The sequence below is a fragment of the Cajanus cajan genome, chromosome 5, assembly GCF_000230855.2.
Source record: "Cajanus cajan strain Asha chromosome 5, NIPB_CcT2T_4, whole genome shotgun sequence".
Lineage (NCBI taxonomy): Eukaryota > Viridiplantae > Streptophyta > Magnoliopsida > Fabales > Fabaceae > Cajanus > Cajanus cajan.
The window spans coordinates 69709167-69732805 of NC_138521.1; the positions used below are offsets into that span (position 1 = coordinate 69709167).

General features: G+C 31.1%; 3 protein-coding genes across 3 annotated transcripts; 1 reads left to right on the forward strand and 2 right to left on the reverse strand.

Annotated features, from left to right (window-relative positions):
- The first annotated feature begins 7195 nt into the window (after window positions 1–7195).
- Window positions 7196–8199, forward strand: LOC109809393 (GATA transcription factor 15). Its single transcript, XM_020372691.3, has 3 exons — window positions 7196–7506; window positions 7601–7723; window positions 7797–8199. Exons 1-3 carry the CDS (start codon window positions 7429–7431, stop codon window positions 8016–8018), a joined length of 423 nt encoding a protein of 140 aa, XP_020228280.1. The 5' UTR covers window positions 7196–7428; the 3' UTR covers window positions 8019–8199.
- Window positions 8200–12648: 4449 nt separating this feature from the next.
- LOC145958160 (uncharacterized) lies at window positions 12649–17016 on the reverse strand. Its single transcript, XM_083074646.1, has 4 exons — window positions 16104–17016; window positions 15736–16007; window positions 15517–15630; window positions 12649–14658 (listed from the first exon to the last, which is right to left on the reverse strand). Exons 1-4 carry the CDS (start codon window positions 17014–17016, stop codon window positions 12649–12651), a joined length of 3309 nt encoding a protein of 1102 aa, XP_082930772.1.
- A 5451-nt stretch (window positions 17017–22467) lies between these two features.
- LOC109809065 (uncharacterized) lies at window positions 22468–23533 on the reverse strand. Its single transcript, XM_020372288.3, has one exon. It carries the CDS (start codon window positions 23154–23156, stop codon window positions 22710–22712), a length of 447 nt encoding a protein of 148 aa, XP_020227877.1. The 5' UTR covers window positions 23157–23533; the 3' UTR covers window positions 22468–22709.
- Between the last annotated feature and the right edge of the window lie 106 nt (window positions 23534–23639).

Sequence of the window (23639 nt, forward strand, 5' to 3'; positions counted from 1 at the left end):
TTTCAAATTCCAATTGAAGAATTAGTGCTATTTTTTCGCGTGGTTGTGAATATTTTGCAACATGATTATTTCACTCGCAAGACATGAGCTGAAGAGCCCCTTGCATTCAACTGCTGCACGTGATTTAAATTTCGAAATTAAATTTGATTGGTATTTATTCTGCCTTTTGCATTTGATATGTCATGCAGAATTATTTTTTCCTTTATAACTTCCCTTTCTTTTCGGTTTTTTTAGTAGTTTTGTTTACATTTTTTTGACACCGTTTATATTTATTTGTTATTTTAAAGATTCAAGACAACGTTAATTATATTGACAATTATATCCTTGTGTTTTTAATGAATGAATTGTATCATTGAGTAAAATAATAAAGGTATAATAGGAGATATCAAAATATTACATTTCTTGATGTGTATAAAATTAAATGATCGTTAAAATTTCAAGCCAGTAAAATCAATTTACTCAACTGTTTTTTTTTTTTCCTATTAAAATTGCACGTTTAGTTTTTAACTAAACAATTTACTTCTCTCGTTATGTGTATGTATTTCTTTGGTCTTTTATATTCCTTGGCAAACAGAGTGTGGAAGGTGGTCAAGTACAACCACGGAAGATATAAGAAGGAACGACCATTACCAGCGACAAAGGTGTTGTAGTGAAGCTTGAATAGGAGCATCGTATCACATGACTCTTCTCTTTTGATTGTTGAATGCTTCGGAGAGCATGTGGACGAATCTGGTCCCTCGCCGGAGTCTTTGGTCTATAGACATTCATCAAGTACAAGGGGTAATTATGTCAAAGGCAAATGTTATATCAAACAATTTTTATTTTTAATTATTAGTTTAGAAAATTATAAAAAAAGCATCTGAAAAGTGTGATATCGTCGGTTTCTATAACTATTAATAATATATAAATGTGATACAATATTTTGGTGTAAACATTTTTAAGACATTTCTATTCTTTATTTATTTTGGTAATCATATACCCTTTTTTTTAAGTATAGAACAATTCTGTAATTTTATTTTATTAATTTTAAAAATTATTATTTATTTAAAATAATTTTTTTTCAATAAACTATAATTCCACTATAGATTTTAACTTAAACACATACAATATTCACGAGACAATTTTCATTTGGTATCCATTTTTTCTTTTTTTATTTTATCTTTAATAACTATACATAATCTCTAATAATTCTACAAATTATCAGGATAAATTTATTTTTTTATAATTCCTAATTTATGCATGCAATGTCTTTTTTTGACTGATAAATAATAAATTAATGATTATATTTTACTTCTCCACTATGCATCATATACAAGTCTAACTTTTACTCAGAAAATTTAGTCTATATATTAAATATGAATAGTTATTTTTTTAGAATTTTTTATTTAATTAAATTTTTTTTTAAATTCTAACTTCTTACCAAATTTATTTTTTATTTTTAATATTTATTTAATAAGTATTTTTAATATTTATAAAATAAAATTTAATATTTTATTTATTATTATTATTTACATATGATAAATATTTAATCCGAACATTACACGAATTAAAATAATAATGACGATATATAAATAGAAACAACTTTTTTTTTTACACCAATAGGAACAACCTGTTAAAAATCGAATAATTAAATATGAATGAAGAAGTAATTGCTAATGATTACCAATTACCACTATGAAGTTAGCCTACTGAGTGAAGGCCCCCAAATGACCATAAGTTAATTTATAAAATAAAAATTTCTTAGGGCGATTAGTAAAGGTGGTTAGAATCACATGATAAAAATTAGGATAAATTTTTAAATGATTTTTGAGATTATATCGTTTGATTATTTTATTATGTTTTGAACATTTAAAATTGTGAGATTTCAAAGTTTTCTTTAAAGGTTTCCAAGTTTATGTAAAAACAAAATTATTTTTTTATAATCTTATTTTTAACAACGATATATGACTAAAAAGTGTAAAATTAATGTTTTACCGAATAATGTGTCTATTTATTTTCTAATGTACCTATTTATTCTCCAATTATCTAAAAAGTATAACAGGTAAATATGTAATAAATACTTTGAAAAACTAAAATATTAATCATTATCTTAATTCTTATGCATAATCTTAAAGACAATAAAAAAAATGGAAAGAGTATATTAGTTTATAAACAACCCTACTGTTGATGTTCTTTTATCAAAATATTCAGTTTACAATAATTATTACTTTTACTGTAGTTAATGTTAATAATGATTACTGAAATGAAATGTCGATCTTAATTAGAAAAAAAAAAACATTAATATTCATGCTAATCTGCCATCTTATCATGATCTAAGTTTTGTCCATAGCATGGCAAAACGGGTCTGGGTCTGGCTCCACAGCCCGGATTGGACATTCTTGTTCGCCGGATTGGTGGGTCGGCATTGGTTGACTGTTGACATGTCTTATGTTTTTATTATTATTTTATTTTTAATCATAAACTTAAATAAATTATAAAATTTATTATGAGAGTAATTTATAATTTATAATATAATAAATATATTATAAGTTTGATTTATTTTATTTTATTATAAGTTGTGAGATTATTATTATTATTATATATTTATTTTATTATATATCAAATTTGATATTCGTTATATAATAAATCAAATTAAATTTTTTATAATTTAATATTTATTTTATTATTTACATACACTGATATAAGTAGATATTTTATATATTAATAAAAAAATATGTTCAAAGAGATATTTAAAATAAATGAAAAAGAAATTTCTTTTTTATTTTTTTGGTAGAATAGCAGGTTCATTAGCTTGCCAACCTATCCTTAGATGACGTAAATTATGATGTCTATCTCATTTTTACTTTGCGAGTTAACAATAAGAGAGTCTAAACAAATTTGATTAATTTATTTTATCACTCCTAACATCGTACATTAGTTCATTTAGTAGTTTTTTTTTACAAGCTTATTTAGTAGTTTAGGTATTTTTGGACTTATTGACCATCTTAAATTAAAAGAAATACAAAAATTAATTTTAAATCTATTTACCTTAATAAATTGTTTTTGCCATGTTAGCATTACTGCTAAGAAAATGTTATATATTTCGGGCACCATCAATTTAAAACAAAAAATAACATAAAACACTCGAAGCTTTTAATGTTCTTCTTTTAGTTGTGTTAAAGTGACAAAAACAATTCATTCAAGTAAGTAGTTTTTAAAATAATTTATTTTCACGGTTTTTTAAAATTTAAGATAGTCCAAAAACCGTATTTTTGCGTGTGGTGTTAAAATATTAGTGACGGGAAGAAGACCCTTATTTGAAGTTTGAATTTCCCATCCCCATTTTCATTGGAGTCTTGGACATAAAATTGTGAAACTCTGTTTTTTTCCCATCCCCGTCTCCTTCTCTTTTATTTTGTTTTAATTTGTCTTTTTCTCAGAAAAAAAAATTGAACCAATACTTTCTATATATATATATATATATATATATATATATATATATATATATATATATATATATATATATATATATTGTTCTTACCGGAAATCTGCCGTAGAGCTAATCCGTCAGGTAAGATCGGTGAGCCTCTTTCACTGGTACGCTTGTGCTCCAAGATAAGGGTGGTATCTGCAAAAAAGACTCTTATGCTAAAGTTAGTTTTTGTATGAGTATAAATCTCGTATATGTAATGCACGTAACTTGATGTGATTTAGGGTTGCTTTGGGCCTTGAGCCTGAGATAAGATATGATAAGATTAGATAGTGGATCTCGTCCGAAGCGAGATCCCTCGAGATCAGTTATGATCTGCTTAAATGCCGAGTTGACGTCGCGTAGCGCGTGCCCGACCTCATCTTGTGCTGTGATGCCGAGCTCGGAACTCGGCTTCGCAGTACGGACAGTACATATATATATATATATATATATATATATATATATATATATATATATATATATATATATATATATATATATATATATATATATATATATATATTACTTTAATCTAATCAGGTTAGACTAATTAAAATTTCTTATGTATCAAATCTAAACCGACCAAATTCAATCATATTCAATTTAATTTACATAAAAATAAAATTTATTATTTAAATGATAGAAATTAAAGAATAATAAATTGTTAGATAACTTGTGAAACTCATTGCCATGCCAGATAGTCCAATGAGTAAAGAATTCAATATTATAAATTAAAAATTGCTTGTTAGTAAAAATTCGTGTCGTACGAATACTAAAAGATTATCAATTACATGTGATTTCATTTGTTATTTTTTATATATACATCTTTAATGTGCACATGAGCCAATTGTTTTAAAACATCTATTTCGTAAAAAGTTCCATATCAAAGATTCTTGTGCCATTTGGCATTGCTCTTGCAAACTTGCTCGTAAATATTATAAACTAACCTAATTAAAACACATTTGAATGGGTCTATCTTATACTAAAAGTCCAAGTTCCACTTCCCAAAACAAACTTAATAATAAAAATAAATAGAATTTTTTTATTTAAATATATTGATAGGGTTTAGTTGAACTCTAATAAATAAATTTTCGATATTCTAACTAATAAATTGATTGGATTGTAAATTTATAATCCAAATAAAATTGATAACTCAAATTAATTGAGATTTTTTTTATTTTGGTTCAAACTCATTATATTGGTTTAAATTATAATCATCATAATCAAAATGATATTTAATAATTGCTCATAATTATATTATTAAAATAGGGAATCGTTATTTAAAAAATGGATATAATATAAGTATGTGAATCTTGTAAACAGAAGTATAAGTTAGTTGGCTAATTAATGTCATATCGGGATTGAAAGACTTAAAAATGACTTAAAGAGAGTATCACAAAAAGACATAAGTATTGGTCCCTATTATATGGGAAGTATGGGAAGTTGACCTTGCAAGTTGACATAAAAAGGTCGGTCAAAGGAAATCAACTTAGAAAGATTGACATAAAATCTTTTAAAATGTACACTCTTTTGACCTAAAGCCTTATAGATAAAGTAACTCTGACATTGATTATTGTTATATAACTTCAGGTCAATCAATGACGTAGGATGATGTAAAAAAGATAAATAAATATAAACATCTATTATGTGAATAATAACATTTTTATTAACAAAAAATGTACATGACAAATATGCAAGCAAGGAATGGAAATACATAAATATATAAAAAGCTTAAACATGTTTTCAATTTTCCAAATTTGGAGCACACATATATTATGGTCTTTAAAAATGAAGGATTTAGGGTTTAAGATTTATGATTTAGACTTTAATAATAAAAATAAATAGAATTTTTTTATTTAAATATATTGATAGGGTTTAGTTGAACTCTAATAAATAAATTTTCGATATTCTAACTAATAAATTGATTGGATTGTAAATTTATAATCCAAATAAAATTGATAACTCAAATTAATTGGGAATTTTTTTTTATTTTGGTTCAAATTTATTATATTGGTTTAAATTATGATCGTCATAATCAAAATGATATTTAATAATTGCTCATAATTGTATTATTAAATTAGGGAACCGTTATTTAAAAAATAGATATAATATAAGTATGTGAATCTTGTAGATAGAAGTACAAGTTAGTTGGCTAATTAATGTCACATAGGGATTGAACAACGACTTCAAAATGACTTAAAGAGGGTATCACAAAAAGACATAAGCATTGGTCCCTATTATATGGGAAATTGACCTTGTAAGTTGACTTAAAAAGGTCCGTCAAAAGAAATCAACTTATAAAGATTGACATAAATTTTTTGAAAATGTACTTCTCTTTTGACCTAAAGCCTTATAGATAAAGTAACTCTGACATTGATTATTGTTATATAACTTCAGGTCAATCAATGACGTAAAATGATGTAAAAAAGATAAATAAATATAAACATCTATTATGTGAATAATAACATTTTTATTAACAAAAAATGTACATGACAAATATGCAAGCAAGGAATGGAAATACATAAATACATAAAAAGCTTAAACATGTTTTCAATTTTCCAAATTTGGAGCACACATATATTACGGTCTTTAAAAATTATGGATTTAGGGTTTAAACTTTAGTTATAAAAATAAAAATAAAATATTTTTAGTTTTTCTACTCAAATGTAATTAATAAATATGTCAAATAAAACTCACATGTTAGTGAATATGTTGAATAAAAGTAAATAATTCTCCTACTAGTATCATGTTAGTCAAAATATCCCATTAAAATAACTAATACCACATAATTATCTCAAATTGTCACTATTAATTATGTTATTAGTAGTTTTAGGAACTAAAATATTATTTAAAATTATAAGAATTAAAAAGATAAATTTTAATATTGCGAGACCAAATTTTTTTCCCCTGAATTTGAAAGTTAACTACATTCCACTTGCTGTAATCTTGGATATCACTAAAGTGTTTTTTTTTCTTCTACTTTAATATGATTTTAAAAAACGAGTACTGAAATATTACGTATATTTAGTTTCATTAACTTGAGAGAATTTAGTATTTTAATAAATGTAAGTATGGGAGAATTAATGCAAAGGTTTTAAGAGATTACCTATCCTATATTCAAAGCACCCCCGGTAAAAAAAGAATTGTTTTTATTGACGAACAAACTCTGAAGGATATGAAGAAATAAATAGGAAAGCAAAGATAGAAGGTGTGGGTGAAGAAGACGGAGGTCAACGAGTGATGGAGCAGGGATTCACATGTTTTAGGGACAGACTAGAAAGTACCATTTTTGTCTTAATGGCTTAAAGTTGGTTTTATTTATACAAAATAATGGGACAACAAAGCTTTCACACATCATTATCGCCGTCATTATTGTGAAAACCATCCACGTAATATTTGTTTTGTTGTTTTGATTCAGATAGAAAATGCGGAAGATGCTAATTGGTTAAATGAAATATTGTTGATAGGTAAACATTTTTTTGTTGAATCAGAACTAAGGCACACAAATAAATGAGAGGCCACAACTCCAACTAGTGGTCACACCTTTGTATTTCCCACTATCCTGTCCCCCATCACTATACTTTCACACAATTCACTACCCAATATCCATTAAATTATTACCTTTCATGTCCAAAACTGATTAGAATAAATAATGTTATATATATATAGATTTAGACAAGAGAATATATAAGAGTGGTTAAGAGGGAAAAGCATGGCGCGCGTGTTTGATGATTTCATTGGGTTTTGGGTTTTGGCGGGTGAATGGAAATGGAGGGGTATTAAGGTAATTTAAGAATGGTTGAGTTAGGGTTTTGGTGTCCCATTTATAAAGGTCTGGTGTTTTAAGATTAGATCTGCTGCGGCTGTTGCGCGTGCGAGTGTGAGTGTGAGTGTCTGCGAGCGTCGTCGTTTCGATTCCCTCCTCTTTCCTTTTCTCTTTCTCTCTCTCTCTCTCTCCTTCGCCACTCTCACTCTGCATGCTCTCTCATTCCTCCACATCCAATCGAATCGAATCTCAGATCTCGGAGATCAGAATGGTGGATCCAACTGGAAAAGTGAGTGCCGCACTTGTCTATTCTCTTAAACCCTTTCCGATTAGGGTTTCCTTCTGCTAACGCTAACGCTAACGGAGGTTGTGTTGTGTTGCAGGGATCGGAAGGCGAGGAATCAAACCCTAACGCGGGGAACAGCAACAATGAGCACAAGAAAACATGCGCCGATTGCGGCACCACCAAGACCCCTCTCTGGAGAGGTGGTCCAGCGGGTCCTAAGGTAAGTTTCCCTCCCCTCCCTCAGATCGCGCCACGTGGCCTTCAATTCACTCGCTTATCCTTTTCTTTCCCAGTCTCTTTGCAACGCCTGCGGGATCAGAAGCCGCAAGAAGAAGAGAGCCATCTTGGGGATCAGCAAGGGGACCACCGAGGATCTCAGAAAGGGAAAGAGGAACAACGCCGCCGCCTTCAAGAGGGACGTTTTCTTGCACCGATCGCATTGGAAGAAGCTCGGCGAGGAAGAGAGAGCGGCCGTCTTGTTGATGTCGCTCTCCTATGGATCCGTTTATGCCTGAAGCAAATTTCATTACATTATTGTTAAGGAGGATTCTAGATTTTGTTTTAGGATGTTACCCTAACCTTTCCGAAGTGTATATGTTTTGTTTTTCTCTATTGAATCAGTGTGTCTGTCTCAACAGTTGTAAGAAATCAAAATCATTCAAGTCCAATTTTGCTAATATACCTACCTATTTTCAACTCCTCTTTCCCTTCCTTATCTTGTGCTTTTTTTCTACCTATGTCGCCGCTCATCCATCATATCCATTTTTACTAATATTTGAAGCGGGGTGTCTTCTTCTACTAAAAAATCTAGTTAATTTAGGGTTTAATGAATGTACGACTCAAATCGAATTATTTCCTTTTATGAGAAGTGGATTAAAATTGGGTAAGTCGAGTACATATATATATATATATATATATATATATTTTTAAAAAAAAGTTGAAAAGATGGCAATTGGGGGAAAAGGGATAGAAATTTTGAAAGAGGAGGGAACGTGAAATTCATAGTTCCCGCTACGAGTTTGACTCTTGAAAACATGCCATTTAGGAATCAATCACTAATGAGGACTGTGTTTTCACACTTGCGGTCCTGCTTGCTTGGTCGGATTTGAAGACAATAGTCCAAAGTCCAAACCCCAGATATCTTTTTCGGACAAAGGACTACCTTTTAATCAAGTTGCCAATTAAGTATTAAAAACACAGGATAATTACCTCATTACAGGATACTCATTTTTCCATGTGTTTTCGTGTAAAGCACTATTACCCTTTTTCAATATCGATTTGTTTTGTACAATGCCACCCGAGACATGTTACCACGAGAATGTGATTTTCACTTGTATTTGGCTTTATGTTATGTAGTGATCATGGAATCCTAATGGAGCACAAACAATATTTTGTTGCTTTTGCTTCGCTAGAAAAGCACATATAAATATTCAGCATTCGGAACCTAGACAGTAAATTAAATATAAGAAAGAATTTGAATTTACTATTTTTAATTAGGATTGACCATCTATTTTAATGTGAACTACTAAAGTTGTTCCAAAGAATTCAGAAACCACCCAACACGGTGAATATTTCTAACAAAAATAACAACCTACAAAACTCGCAAATAATTACACTTTAAGGCGTGTAGTGTCTTATATATTAATAAATGACAAGATAAATAATAAGCAATTATTGTGAATATTCAACATAAACTTACCTAAAATAACTCCAAATGTAACTTTCAATATTCAACATCTAGAATCTGGACAACAAATTGAATAATGGTAAAAAAAAAACTAATATTGACTTGTTTTTATTTATTAATGAATGATAATTTATTTCGTTTTTTATTAGCTATCAGTTTCTCTGACTTAATTTTGTGGCTCTTATAATACAATCTGATTTCTGATGCTCTTGTCTTTCGTTTTCCTTTTGTTACTCTTTCACGTGGTTAAAAATTTCGCACAATGATTTGAACATTGTGAGTGTTTGAAAAATAATTGATTGTAAACTAAGTAAATTTTTATTTTGATAAATTTAATAAAAAATAATTTTGAAAATTTTAATTTGGTTTAGATACAACAAAAAAATAAAATTTGATGTAATAAATAAGTTGTAAGAGAAGAATACCCATAAAAGAAAACATAAGTTTCAAAATTTTCAGATTTGTAAAAACAATTCATTTACTTTTCTTTTTTTTTAATAAAAAAAGTTATTTGTAAATTCAGTTGTTGCCTCAAACAACAAGTTTACTTTTTTTTTTTTAGGCAAAGAAAAAATATATTAAAAAATTAACTTCAAAATCTTAGACATAAATATATGAAACTAGCAAAAATACTAACTACTCAATGAATATAATCAAGTGCTTGGACAGCTGTTGCTAGACATTAGTAACTCTCAAAACCAAGTAGTGAACTCAATGATAATAGCATCTCAAACGATAGATTATGACAGTATCGACAAGAAATAAAATACTATCAACAGATTGATCTTCAAACTGTAATTATAAGAAACAACAAAAATAATTCCTAACAAAAATGGCTGAATCTAGGAAATAGAAAACTTTGAAAAACGTAGTGTATGTAAACCGAGAAAGACCGAAAGCACCACGAAGTGAGAATTCATTGTTGAATAATTAAAATAAATAATTAAGATAATAGAAAATAAAAACCAAGTACTACTGCCAAATCAACTCTGAAATTTCTTGATAACCAATAACACTGATATGCTCAATGCTTACAAAACTAAACATTCTCTTTTATGATGTCGTTACTATTGAAATTTAAGCATTTTACTCATTCAATTTGGTTTCCTAGGTTGACTACAATAAGTTAGTTTTGAATGACAAAAGGTTCGACCGTACTTAATTAAATAGGCAATTATATGAGTTAAATATGAAAAAATATTTAATTAATTTGACAATTTATACTTAAACAGTGACATCCAAACTGAGAATCAGAGTGCTGCTTAAAGTGTTCCCCTTTTTTAATTAGATGAAAAGGGCAATTTTTATCATATAACATTACTTTTCTAGTTGTGCTTTTCACATAAATAATGTAGTGACTACGAGTGAAGCCACACCAAATAAACCAAAGTAGTAATAATATAAATAAATACAGGGAATTAAAAAAAAAAATGTTTTACACAAAGCCGTGTAAGCATCCTGTGTAAATGTATTAATGTACTGAAGAATTTATAGAATCATGGATAGGATAAAGTGGGCAATCAATAAGAACGAACCCTTTTTTCCCATCCTTTTGAGGGTACAGTAAGCAATAATTGATTTTGGTTTTGGTCTACTTGCTGTCTGTCTAGTGTCTTCCCAATATATACAAAGATATTACAATAATTTTTATACATTGATTTTAATGAAAAATTGATTGTGAGTGACACTTATTCTTTAATTAAGGTATCTAAAATTTAAATCCTAATATAAAATATGTTATGTTAAAAAAAAAAATTCACTCTATATATACTGAATCAAAAATTAGTTACCGTTTATATCGATAACTACTTCATACCATGGGTATCTAAAAATATACATCCAGTTTTCTTTTCTCCATTTCTCTATTAGATTACTCGTTTTATCCCTGAATTATTTTCTTCTCTTCGTGAATCTTTCTTACGTGCAAAAGTTGTTGTATAAAAAATAAGTACAAAACTAAAAATACAACTACTTGTGCAAGTAGCAGTAATTTAACTATTGCTAAGATGTAAATGAACCAGAAACATCGTACCTAACGCGGTTCAGCCGGTTCTGTAACAGTTCATTATTGTTGGAAAATTTATGAGGTGCTCTTCAAATTTGCTCAAGGCAACTTATGTACTACTCCTACGTAACATGTTCGCATTCCATTAATCACATTCATAATAATTTCATTAAAACAAACACAACATTGGCACATTGCTCTGCTTAACTAATTAAAGTCATCAAGTTAGTCGCGATATATTATATGATATGTTAACTAGTTGAAATTTATTAAAAAATACTAAATTTAGTGAATCTTGCATCTTATTTAATTATTCTTTCTTTTGATTTTATAAACATAAGAGTCTATTTAAATATATTTTAAAGAATTAATTAAACCAAAAGTTATAGAAACTCTCTTATTTTACCATGCCAAAGGTCTACAATATTGGACTCTGAGACAAGCACTTCGTTTGAGAATTATTCCCAATAATGATTGTGCGCAACTAAATGGAATTCCCAGTGGAATATAATAGAAGAACTCAAAGGTAAACATGATTGGTCTTTTTTCACCTTTATATTCCAAGTTATTATTGTAGCCATGGACCTGTAGTACCGTAACAGGTCAATTACATATAATTTGTTAAGCACAAGGTTATATATGTACTACTGCCTTTTCTATATAGCGACTGCAAATGTTGAATATTAAGCTTGAATTCAAAAAGATGAATATAATGAAATTAATAAAGATCGCCGCCATTATTATCCACTCGTGATTACGTCAGCACCAGAATCTATTTGTGGTGAAAACTTTCAGGGTGTGATTGTTGACTATCTGTACAAGAGGGATCTACTGCATTCATTTTCTCCTTCTTCATGCATTGACGCATTTCATAATTCTGAATTTTCTGATGACATAAACCTCTTCATAATTTTTCATAATTTCAAAATAACTTAAGAATGAGATAAAAAAAAATATTATTTTTAAGAAGTTAACATATAAGAAATAACTTTCTTAAATAAACTTATACATAAATTAAACAATTTATTAAATAAGTTTATTTTATTTCTTCTTGTGTTTTTTTCTTCTATAATTATTTTTAAAAAAGTTTACTCAACCATGTCTTTACTCAAAGGAGCAAAAAGTGTACTTTTGGAGATATCGACACATAAACAAACACAGTAAAAATAAAACATACTGAAAGGAAACCAAAAATAAGTAAAAAGGCATGAAATTAAAGAGAGAAAAAAAACTACTACAAAGAAATTATAAGAAATTTAAAGATGAAGGCAATACTAAAATGGAACCTTAGTCTCTAGTTTACTCCTCAATGGTCTATTGTTTATATACACGAAACTATTCCTAAAATATCTCTTAGATTCTAACAGAAAAATAAATAATCAATCTTTTCTAATTTTCATAACAAACTTTGTTAACAATCTGTTAACAAGAAGTTGTTACGGTATTACCCCCCTCAAGTGGGAGCATGGAGATTGATAATGCCCAACTTGCCTAAGAAGGATTCAAACTGCGATTTTCTCAAAGCTTTTGTGAAGATATCTGCTAGTTGATCGGTAGTAGAGACATAGGTTGGAAGAATATTGTGGCGAAATACTTCATCACGAACAAAATGACAATCTACTTCTATGTGTTTGGTACGTTCATGAAACACCGGATTTTTAGCAATGTGCAAGGCCGCTTGACTATCACAATGAATGATCATAGGTTTGGTATGAGTGATGCCAAGGTTGGAAATAATCCCTTTTAACCATTTGAGTTCGCAGGTAGTAGTTGCCATGGACCGATACTCAGCTTCAGCTGACGATCGAGAAACAATTTGTTGTTTCTTTGTTTTCCAAGAGATAGGGGATTGACCAAGCTGGACCAGCCAACCAGTAACGGAGCGACGTGTAAGAGGGCAGCTAGCCCAGTCAGAGTCGCACCAGCCATGAAGTTGTAGATCACAGTTGCGAGAGAGCAATATGCCTTGACCGGGATTGCCTTTGAGAAATCGAACCACTCGGAGAGCAGTTTCCCAATGCTCAATTCGTGGCTCTTGCATGAACTGAGATAGCGTGTGAACACTGAACGAAAGCACCGGGCGTGTAAAACACAAATAAATCAATCGCCCAACCAACCTGCGATAGCATTCTGGATTTGCAAGAAGAGCTCCGGTAGCAAGAGACAAACGATGATTTTGCTCTAATGGGGTGCCTACAGGTTTAGCTCCAAGGAGGCCAGCTTCAGAAATAATTTTGAGCGTGTACTTACGTTGACAAAGAAAAATGCCCGTAGGATTGCGAGCAACCTCAATACCTAGAAAATACTTCAATTTTCCAAGATCTTTCATGTGGAAGCATTCATTGAGGTAAGCTTTAAATCGTTTGATGGCTGAGGAGACATTGCAAGCAATAATTAGATCATCGACATAAATAAGAACAACAAGTTGAACCCCTTCTTGATGCAAAGTGAACAGAGAATGATCAAGACATGATTGTTGAAATCCATAAGATATAAGTGCATGAGACAATTTAGTGAACCAGCAACGCGTAGCTTGTTTTAAGCCGTATAACGATTTTCGAAGTTTGCACACCATGTTTGGTGTTGAAACAGAAAAACCAGGAGGCATGCGAATGAACACTTCGTCATGGAGATCACCGTGTAGAAACGCATTGTGTACGTCCATTTGATGAAGTTCCCAGGATTTGGCAGCTGCCACAGCAAGAACAGTTCGCACTGTTACCATTTTTACAACGGGAGCAAACGTTTCAGTGTAGTTGATGTCTTTTTCTTGATGATTTCCGAGCACAACTAAACGGGCTTTAAATCGCTCGATGGTGCCATCAGAATTATACTTAATGCGATACACCCACTTGCATCCGAGAGCTTTCTTCCCTGAAGGCAATGGTTGCATGCTCCATGTATTGTTACGTTCCAGTGCATCTATCTCAGCTTGCATGGCTTGTCTCCATCTTACATCTTTCACTGCCTCATGAAAGTATAGGGGCTCTTTTTCAACGGTGATTGCTGCAAGGAAGTGTCTGTGTGGCAAAGAAAATTTAGCACAGTTTACATAGTGAGCAATAGGATAAGGAGTACCTGAAGGATGTGATGGAGCTGATGAGCTAGGGGAAGGACTCAACTTCTGCGCAGTGTGTGTTACATACCCTTGAAGTCTTGTTGATGGCTGTTTTACATGATACCCACGTCCAAGTAACAAATTTTCATCAGGATTACTGGGCATTGCGGTGTTTGTGGTGTGCTCTACTGGGGTTTGCGGTTGAGTGTCTGGAACGAAGTTTTCAAGAATGCCTCTAGTAATGTCCGGAGTCTCCATTACGGAACCTGTGGCTGTTATAGTGCTTGTGTGTGTACCCCCCTTTTCGAGAGCAAGGTCTGTTGATGATTCCATGTCATCAAGAACAGTGTCTACCATATTATCAGTAGGCAAGGAGTGAGAGGATTCTTTTTCATTTTTAGAACACTGATATGGAAATTGGTTTTCAAAGAATTGCACATCTCATGAAATAAAAAATTCATGAGTTTCAAGATCATAAACTCTCCAACCCTTTTGCCCATAAGGGTATCCCATGAAGGCACATCTACGACTTCGACTTGCAAATTTGTCACCATTGGTGTGTTGGTTGCGAGCAAAACATAACGAACCAAACACACGTAGGTGATTGTAGGAGGGTTTTTGTCCATGTAACACTTCATATGGTGTTTTGCCTTTTAGAATTGTGCTAGGAGTGCGATTGATCAAATATCCTGCTGTCAATACACACTCTCCCCAAAAATCAGTAGGCAAATTACCTTGAAATCGCAAAGCTCGGGCAATATTGAGAATATGTCGATGTTTGCGTTCAACCCTCCCATTTTGTTGAGGTGTGTTCGTACATGAAGTTTGAAAAATTATCCCATGATCTAGAAAATAATTTCTCATGCAAATGAATTCTGTTCCATTATCACTTCTCACAGTTTTAACCTTTTTGTTATATTGCCTTTCTACCATAGAAAAGAAATTTTTTAGCATTTTCATGACTTCTTTCTTATCAACTAGCAAATAGATCCATACCGCACGTGAGCAATCGTCAACAATTGTAAGGAAATACGAAGCACCACAAGATGAACGAGTTCTATATGGACCCCATAAATCGCAGTGTATCAAATCAAATATATTAGAAGCTTGATTATTACTCAAAGGAAATGTTTCTCTAGTTTGCTTTGCTCTTTGACATGTATCACAAACTTTATTTTTGACAGTACTAATTCTACTTCCATTGACATTGAAAATTAATTGAGTAGTTTTCCAACATGGATATCCCAACCTTTTGTGTCATACTTCTAGCTCATTCGTTCCTTCAACGTTGCATGCCTTCTTCATGAGGGCCTCTCGAAAGAAATAGAGTCCATCCCTTCGTTCACCCGCTCCAATCAGCATCTTCGAGGTTCGGTCCTGTATAGCACACATATTACCAACAAACTGGACATTACAATTTAATTCATCTGACAATTGCGATATAGAAATCAAGTTGCATTTCAATTGAGGTACATAAAGTACTTGTTCAAGGTTTAAATTATCAGTAAGTTTTACTGTTCCTTCCTTATTAGAAATAACAGTGTGTCCATTTGGAAGCCCAACAGGACATCCAGAAACGTCCCTCACATTGCACAAGTGTTGCAAATTTCCTGTCATGTGATTTGATGCTCCACTGTCAAGTATCCATGCATTATTTTTAAACATACCAGTCATGCTTTCATTTGGAGTGACTTTGGATGAATTAAGCATTTCTACCAGAGTTTTCCATTGCTCATTACTCAGTCCTCCGTATTCTGCATCACCACCAGGATTAGAATCAGATTTTTGTACTGCATTAGCGCGTACAAGTCCTTTTGGTGCACGAGAGGTAGCTGATCATGTTCCTCCACTTCGGTTTTGATTTCGTCCTCGTGCAGCTATTTTTCCATCGTTTCTTGGACGGTCTCCCCACCATTCTGGATATCCTATGAGCAGAAAACAACCGGCTTCATCGTGTCCTGCCCTATTACAGTGTGTGCAAACAATTTTACTTTTGTTTTCACGTCCCTTGACCTTCGCGCTTGCTTGAACTGCTAAGGCCATGGCTTCCGGACGCTCTTCTCTTTCTTGGGTGATATTCCGCACTCGTTCTTCTTGTACAAGAATTGAGTACATTTTGTTCAGGGATGGCATAGGGTCTGTAGCGAGCAGGTTGGAACGAATTGTTCCATACAATGCGTCGTCTAGCCCCATCAAGAAGGTGTGGCATCTTTCTTCTTCCTTGCGTTTTTCAAGCTTTCCCGCAAGGCCACATGTGCACCCTTTACAAGTGCAGGTCAAAGCTGGTTCATGGACAGCTAAATCATCCGACAGTGCCTTTAACTTCCCGTAATAGGCTACCATGGACAGCCCTCTTTGTTTGCATTGTGCCAGTTCTGATTTCAGCTGATGAATTCGTGGGCCATTCACAACTGAGAATCTTTCTTTTATGTCATCCCACATCTCCTTGGCAGTTTCCAAGTATGACATGGTTGTTCGCAAAGTTGGCTCAATTGTATTCAAAATCCATGACACCAACATTGCTTGAACAGTCCACCAATCTTCCAAGTCAGAAGATCCTTCTTCGGGTTCTACTATGGTTCCGTCAATGAAGCACCATTTTCTTCTTGCTCGCAAAGACCTTTTCATAGCTCTAGCCCATTCATCATAGTTGTCGCCTTTCAGCTGTACTTGGGCAATCACGTTTCCAGGATTGTCACTGGAATTCAAGTCGTAAGGCGAAGGCTTTTTCTTCTGAGCACCTTTATCCATTGTGTCTGCCATGTTTGATACCATGTGAATAATGATTCCAGATGAATTTACTCCTCAATGTTCTATTGTTAATTCTAACAGAAAAATAAATAATCAATCTTTTCTAATTTTCATATCAAACTTTGTTAACAATTTGTTAACAAGAAGTTGTTATGGTATTAAGTCTCTACTGTTTCGGGTGTGAATAATTTCAAGTATTTATATTTTTCTCAGCTGCCAACTTCTGTTCACCAATACATATCAAGTATTTATAACATTATATATAAATTCCAATTAATCTGTCATGTTCTCAGTAACTACTGAGACGTGTGCTGCTAGTTTTGAAGTTCAGAACTCGTGCGCCTTTTCCTGCAAAAATGGTTTATCAATATCGTAATTATCAATATAACGAGATAACTTAAATTTATTTTCTCTATTATAACTTAAACGGTTTGATTTGGCGATTTTAAATTTTTTCTCAATTGTTTTTATATAACTTAAATTTATTTTCGATTTGGCTAATAACGAGATAAAATATAATATAATAATGAATTGAACTACGTAAATACAATATAATATAAATAGTTAAAACAGTTATATATTTAAAGTTTGAATTCAAGATTATTTGTTAAACTAAAATTATTTTATATCTAAAATTATTTTTAATTTGACTAATATCAATAAAAAAAATCTAATAACTAATTGAATTTCAATTTATTCTTGAGTTATAATACGACAAATTCACTTAAATATAATGCCAAAGTAATAAAAAATAATTTTTTCATATTTTAAATTAAGTTAACTGATTTAGAGAGTGTGCGTTTGATTTGGTGGTAAAGCTTATGACTATGCGTTTCGAACGTACTAATAAATTTGAATTGAATTACACTCCCAATTGAGAAGGATGAATTTAAGGTTGACAATATATATTTCCTCGGTGGCTCTTTTAAAATCTGTCAGCTAACTAAGATTCCTTAACAAATTTCCTAACTTTTGCATTTTTTGCTGACAACATATGAAGAAACCATTATAAAGAAAATGATTCTTCAGTCCTTGTCGACTATCAATAAAATATTCAGTAATTTAATGCCATGACTATGTCTACGTGTGTGAATTCTGCCGTTTCCGCTTTGGAGAAAATGCGACTTTGAACTCACTCAAATGTAAATTTATGTTTGCCCACTATTTTTACACTTTATATCTTATTTTAAAGTTAAGCTCAAAATAAAGACTTTCTAGTCGAAGTTATTTATCAGGTATAGTTTAAAAATTCTTTTAAATTAAAATAATATTTATCCCACATTAATTAGTTCAAGATGAGGAGATGAGAAAGGTTAAGGCGTCTAACTTATTTTAAAAAATTAGTTGAGACAGCTTTTATTTTCAGAAAAAACATTTTTTTCTCCATTTTCTTTTATTAAAAACATATTTAAAATGTTTGTCATTTTTATAAGATGAGTGAATTATCAACTAGTTGACATAAGTAATGTGTCTCTTAATCAATTTATTTATTGTTCTTGAATATGAAATAATGTTTATATATTAAAAGAATAATACTTATTTTGTGTGAGTTTGCGATTTTCAACAAAAATTAATCGCCGTTTTTTTTTAATACTTTATATCAACATCATAATTATAAAAAAAAAATATGAGTGAATTTTTTATATTTGTTCTAATCAATTTTTTTCTTTAATTTTCATTTTTTGAAACTTTGAAATTATTATTTTTAAACTTCATAAAATAAACGAATTTTGATTAGTCCTTCTAATTTATTATAATCTTTCTAAAATTTTGAAACTATCATTTTTAGTATATACATTTATTTTATGGTAGTTAAATAATTTTAAATTTAGTGATCTATTAAAAAAAACAAATTTAAAAGTGTCAATGTAGTCATGATATCATAAATCCTAGCGGATGTGACTTTGAGCTGTAAAAATGATCTAGCTCACTCTACACCCCTTGCAAAAAAAGAAATTATAATAACAAAAGTTTTATTCTCAACATTTATTTTGAAGTAGATAAATAATATTTAATTTATATATACTTTTAAATATTAACATTATTATGATACCAAATCTTTGTTAATATCATCTAGAGTTATCAAAACGATCCAACTCATTCTCATTTTGCCTTAGTTCCCATGAGTTAGGGCTTAAAAAATACTAACGGGTTCTGAAAATTAAAGTTGTGAGAACAATACTTATATATATAAATTAATATTTTAATTATATTATAATGATACAATTTAATTTTCATATAACTAATTTTTAAAATTTAATAATTTTAAATCTTAAACTTAAACCTCAAAATTTAATTAAAAAGGAGATAAAATATAATAAATTGAAGAATTAGATAAAGATAGAATAAAGTAAATTATATATATATATACCTATTATAAATGAGATATATTTTGGTAATTATCCTTTTTATTTTCACTTTTTAGTGCACCATTATATTTCTTGGATGTAAAAAATATCTTATAGTCTTTCGGAATAACTATTTATAACTTCTAATATTTATCCGTATATAGTTATTATAGGTACGAAGTGCTTCAATCCCTCTAATATATAGTAAAGAGGATTGTCCCATTTGGTCTACACATTTTTTAAACGATTTTATCCTTAAATTTTTAAATAATAAAAATAATATTAAAAATTAATCATTCTTGCAAAGATAAAACTCAAACTCAAGATCTTTAAGTTTGAAGACCAAATGTAACATCAACTAATCTATCAAATATTGATAATCTTCAAACACTTTTAATTAATAAAATATAGAGGCTCAAAGTGCCTTAACCTCATTAGTATATATAAAAATGATTCCTTATTTTTGTGTACATAAATTTTGAATTGTTTTATCTTAATTTTTTAAATAATTAAAATATTATTAAAATTAACTATTTTTATAAACCTAAAACTCAAACCCAAGCTTTTGAGATTTAAGGGCAAGACAACATCAATTGACTCAACAAATATTAATAATTATTAAAGACTTTTAAACAAATAAAAAACTACATGATAATAAATAATAAGGGTCACAAAAATGTTTTGATGTACAAGTTTTATTCTTGATTTTTTTTTAATAACAAAAACTAACTACTTACTATCAAACTAAATATGTATCCAAGTAGAGATATGAGGAATTTTTTTTCCACTAATATTAAGAATATTCATTGAAAAAATAAAAATAATAAAACTAAAATAAATTAGTAGAGACACTATTTATTATAAACTTTTTATGACATTTTAAATTATAAAAAATTTATATTTATAAATACATACATACATATATATATATATATATATATATATATATATATATATAATATTTGCAAATGCTAAATTTTTTTTTTACCAAGGGCAAGTACCCCCACTCTCCGATACATGCATCCCGTCCGTGCTAAAAAGAATACACAATTGGAAAAGTCCACTCAGAAATGTTCGTGAACTAATTAAGACCGGTTCATGGAATAATTTGATAAATAAATTTATATATAAGTACTTACATAAAAAAAATTGAAAAAAGACTATACATAAATAATGTAAAACAATTTTATAAATATCTAATTATAAATCATTGTTTTAGTAATTGTTTTTTTACTTTTACAATAATTATCGTAAAGTCAAATCAATCATAATTTTTAATTAATTTAGTGTAAAAGATTTTACATTGACCATATATAACCATTAAACCCATAAAAGAATCTGAAAATATGTCACAAAAATAGTCGTGTGAATAACATCACCCATATACATTTGTTTGTTTGCAATGTGGGTCAAGGGCCTAGTATCTATTTAGTGCCCCGGCCCCAAGTTCTTTATTTGGACCTTAGCTCACGTCTGTTTTAGCATGCCCTAATGTGTTGATTCATCCCTAAAAAAGAACTGTTTTTTTTTAATATATAAAAAAGAGAGCTGAATAATGAGTAGTATAGAATGACGAGAAAATAAAAATAAAGTCATTGAATTTCAAAACAAAAGACGACATGGCAAAATGCAACAAATTTGTGAACACAATCATAGAAGAGTGACCTGAGTTCACGAATTTAAGTAATGAAAAAGATTGTCTGCTTCTCCTCGGTTAAGTTCGTATATATAAATCTTGAAATATCAAAAGAGCCATAAATTCAATAGATTTAAAGTTTAAAATTCCTATGTTGCTATTATTACAATATATATTTGAATGTCACGTAATTACATTTAGGGTTTATTTTCGTGTCATGTTCATATAAGTCAAGCTTTATTACAAGAGATGTTGTTTGATTGAAAGTTGCTGTGTGCACTGTCGTTTCATACACCATCCCAGAAAGAAAAAGAGGAAATGAAAAACTGAAGCGAAAATATGAATGTAAAAAGTAAAAGGAGCGTTTGAGTGGAAGCGGGAAGAGAGATGCAATGCAATTGCAGCTAGCATGAGCAGTGAGGAGGGACCCATTCACCACTATTGTGACTTCCAGCTAATTCCTGCCAACACATTTTTGTCCCTAACATTGTTTTATTATAAATTCAAAATATGATTTTTTGTGAACATGACACACTATAACGTTACCCTAAAATTAAGACACGAAACGGCAATGTTGCATGCACCTTGTCTTGTTCAAACTCAAAAGCAGAAAAAAATAAAATCATAGAGCACAACCGTGACTACACAGTGAATTAAGGGCGAGGAACAACAATAGCCATTTTTCCATGGCCACGTAGTCACGCTCATAACTTTAAATTACATTGCTCAACACTCTCTTTTAATTTCCTTCAATGATTTAGTAAAGATAGAACAACCATACTTTCCTTCTTTGAACATAAAAGAAATTTTGATACATTCAAAAAATTGATACGTTTGTTAAGAGGTAGATGAATGGGTCGGACGGGATGACAATAGAGAAATTTAAATGCTGACTTAAAATGTTGGTCAACCAATCCAAAATGCTTGATTGACCCCAAGAATGAACTTTGAACGGTGATGTGATAAAATGGGAGGTTCCAGATCCTTCTGACACCCACTGGACGATCCTCATTGGTTGGACACATTTGTTACCCTAGTCCTTAGACCATCTGATTTCATTTAGTTCTAAACATCCCTTCTTGCGACTCGCGACTCACAACGGGGAAGGGGCCGTTGCCATTATAGAACTCAATTTTTTTTTTACTTAATACATTAGATATCATTTTAGCGGTTTCGTTTATCATACAAGTATACAACTATGTATCATTAAAAAAAAAGAAAAAAAACTGTTCTGGAGTAGATCAAGTTGGTCTTTATATTTTGTTTGCTAAAGTTTAGACACGTGTATTAGCTAATTTGGTAAGCATGTTAGAAAGGTGAAAGATAAATTTTGATAATTGGAACGTTAAGCTAAGGAAGTGAAAGAGAGCGTAGTGGTCCTTACCTGTGGGCGTGGCACACCCTGCAGTCAGCATATATAGGTAAAAACGAAGAAGGAGGTGGTGCAAATTAATTAATTAATTAATTAAACGAGGCAAATTGAATTGAATTTTGAATTTGTTCATTTCATGATTAATAATTATGTTGATCAAATTCCCGTTGGACTAGGTGATAAGTATCCTGAATTCATGTCTAGATAGGGAAAGCATACATAAGAGTGGTGAAGAAAGAGCAGATGAATCTACATTGGCACTACAAAACATATATATATCATAATAAAAAGAGTTCTAGAGGGTTTCATTTGGCTTAGATCTGCGCCGTTATTCTCACCCTTTTCCTTCTCAAACCCACAACACCACAAGGGATGATAATCCAAGTGCAGAGACAAGCCAGAAGGCGGCGGAGGCCGGAGGAGCGCCGCCGCCCACGTCGGGATGCGGAGGGCCGTAGAAGTAGAAAGGAAAATACGGCACAATCGGGTTGGGCGGCGGCGGCCGAGGGTAGCTTCCGCCGCTGGGAGGAGGGTAGTAGTAGATTCCTCCACCTCCAGAGGATGCGGGAGGTGGTGGTGAGGAGTATGTATACTGAGAGGGTGGAGGCGGGGAATAGTAGGAGGCTCCTCCGGCGGAGTTGGGAGGAGGAGGAAGTGGGTTGCAAGGGTTTTCACAAGAGGAACACATTGTGCACTGGATCTGCGCGTGTGACGTGGCTTTTATGGGATTTCCATCTTCTGCCATTGCCACACTAGCAACTACTACCAGCAACACCGTCCAACACCACCACCTCATCTTTAACTTCAACTATGGACTCTGGGAACAAAAGATAATCTTGGCTACTCTCACTCACTACCTCTTATCTTTTAAGCTACATCCCTCATATATTTTCTTATTAAATTAAATTTACGCACCTACTTTATGTATATCACCATTTCAACGTATGGTTGGTTAACGGACACCAGATAAAAAGTTATAAAAAATAATAGAACCACTTATTGTACAAGATGACTATTGACGCCGACACGTTTGAATTCAACACTCATGCTAGCCAGGACTAAGGTAAATTAAGCTACAAAATATGTACCTCGGAGGACTATGCTTCTACGGATTTACCACTTCCGCTGTAAATTTCTCCTTCTTTTGCACCTATATATTTGTTTCTTTTATTTCTATTCACCATTTTTTTGTTCATTTGTGGAGTTAATGTCATGCATGAGTTCGACACATTAGGTGATACTGATGATGATGCTTTCCACTTTCAACTTATAATGTGCC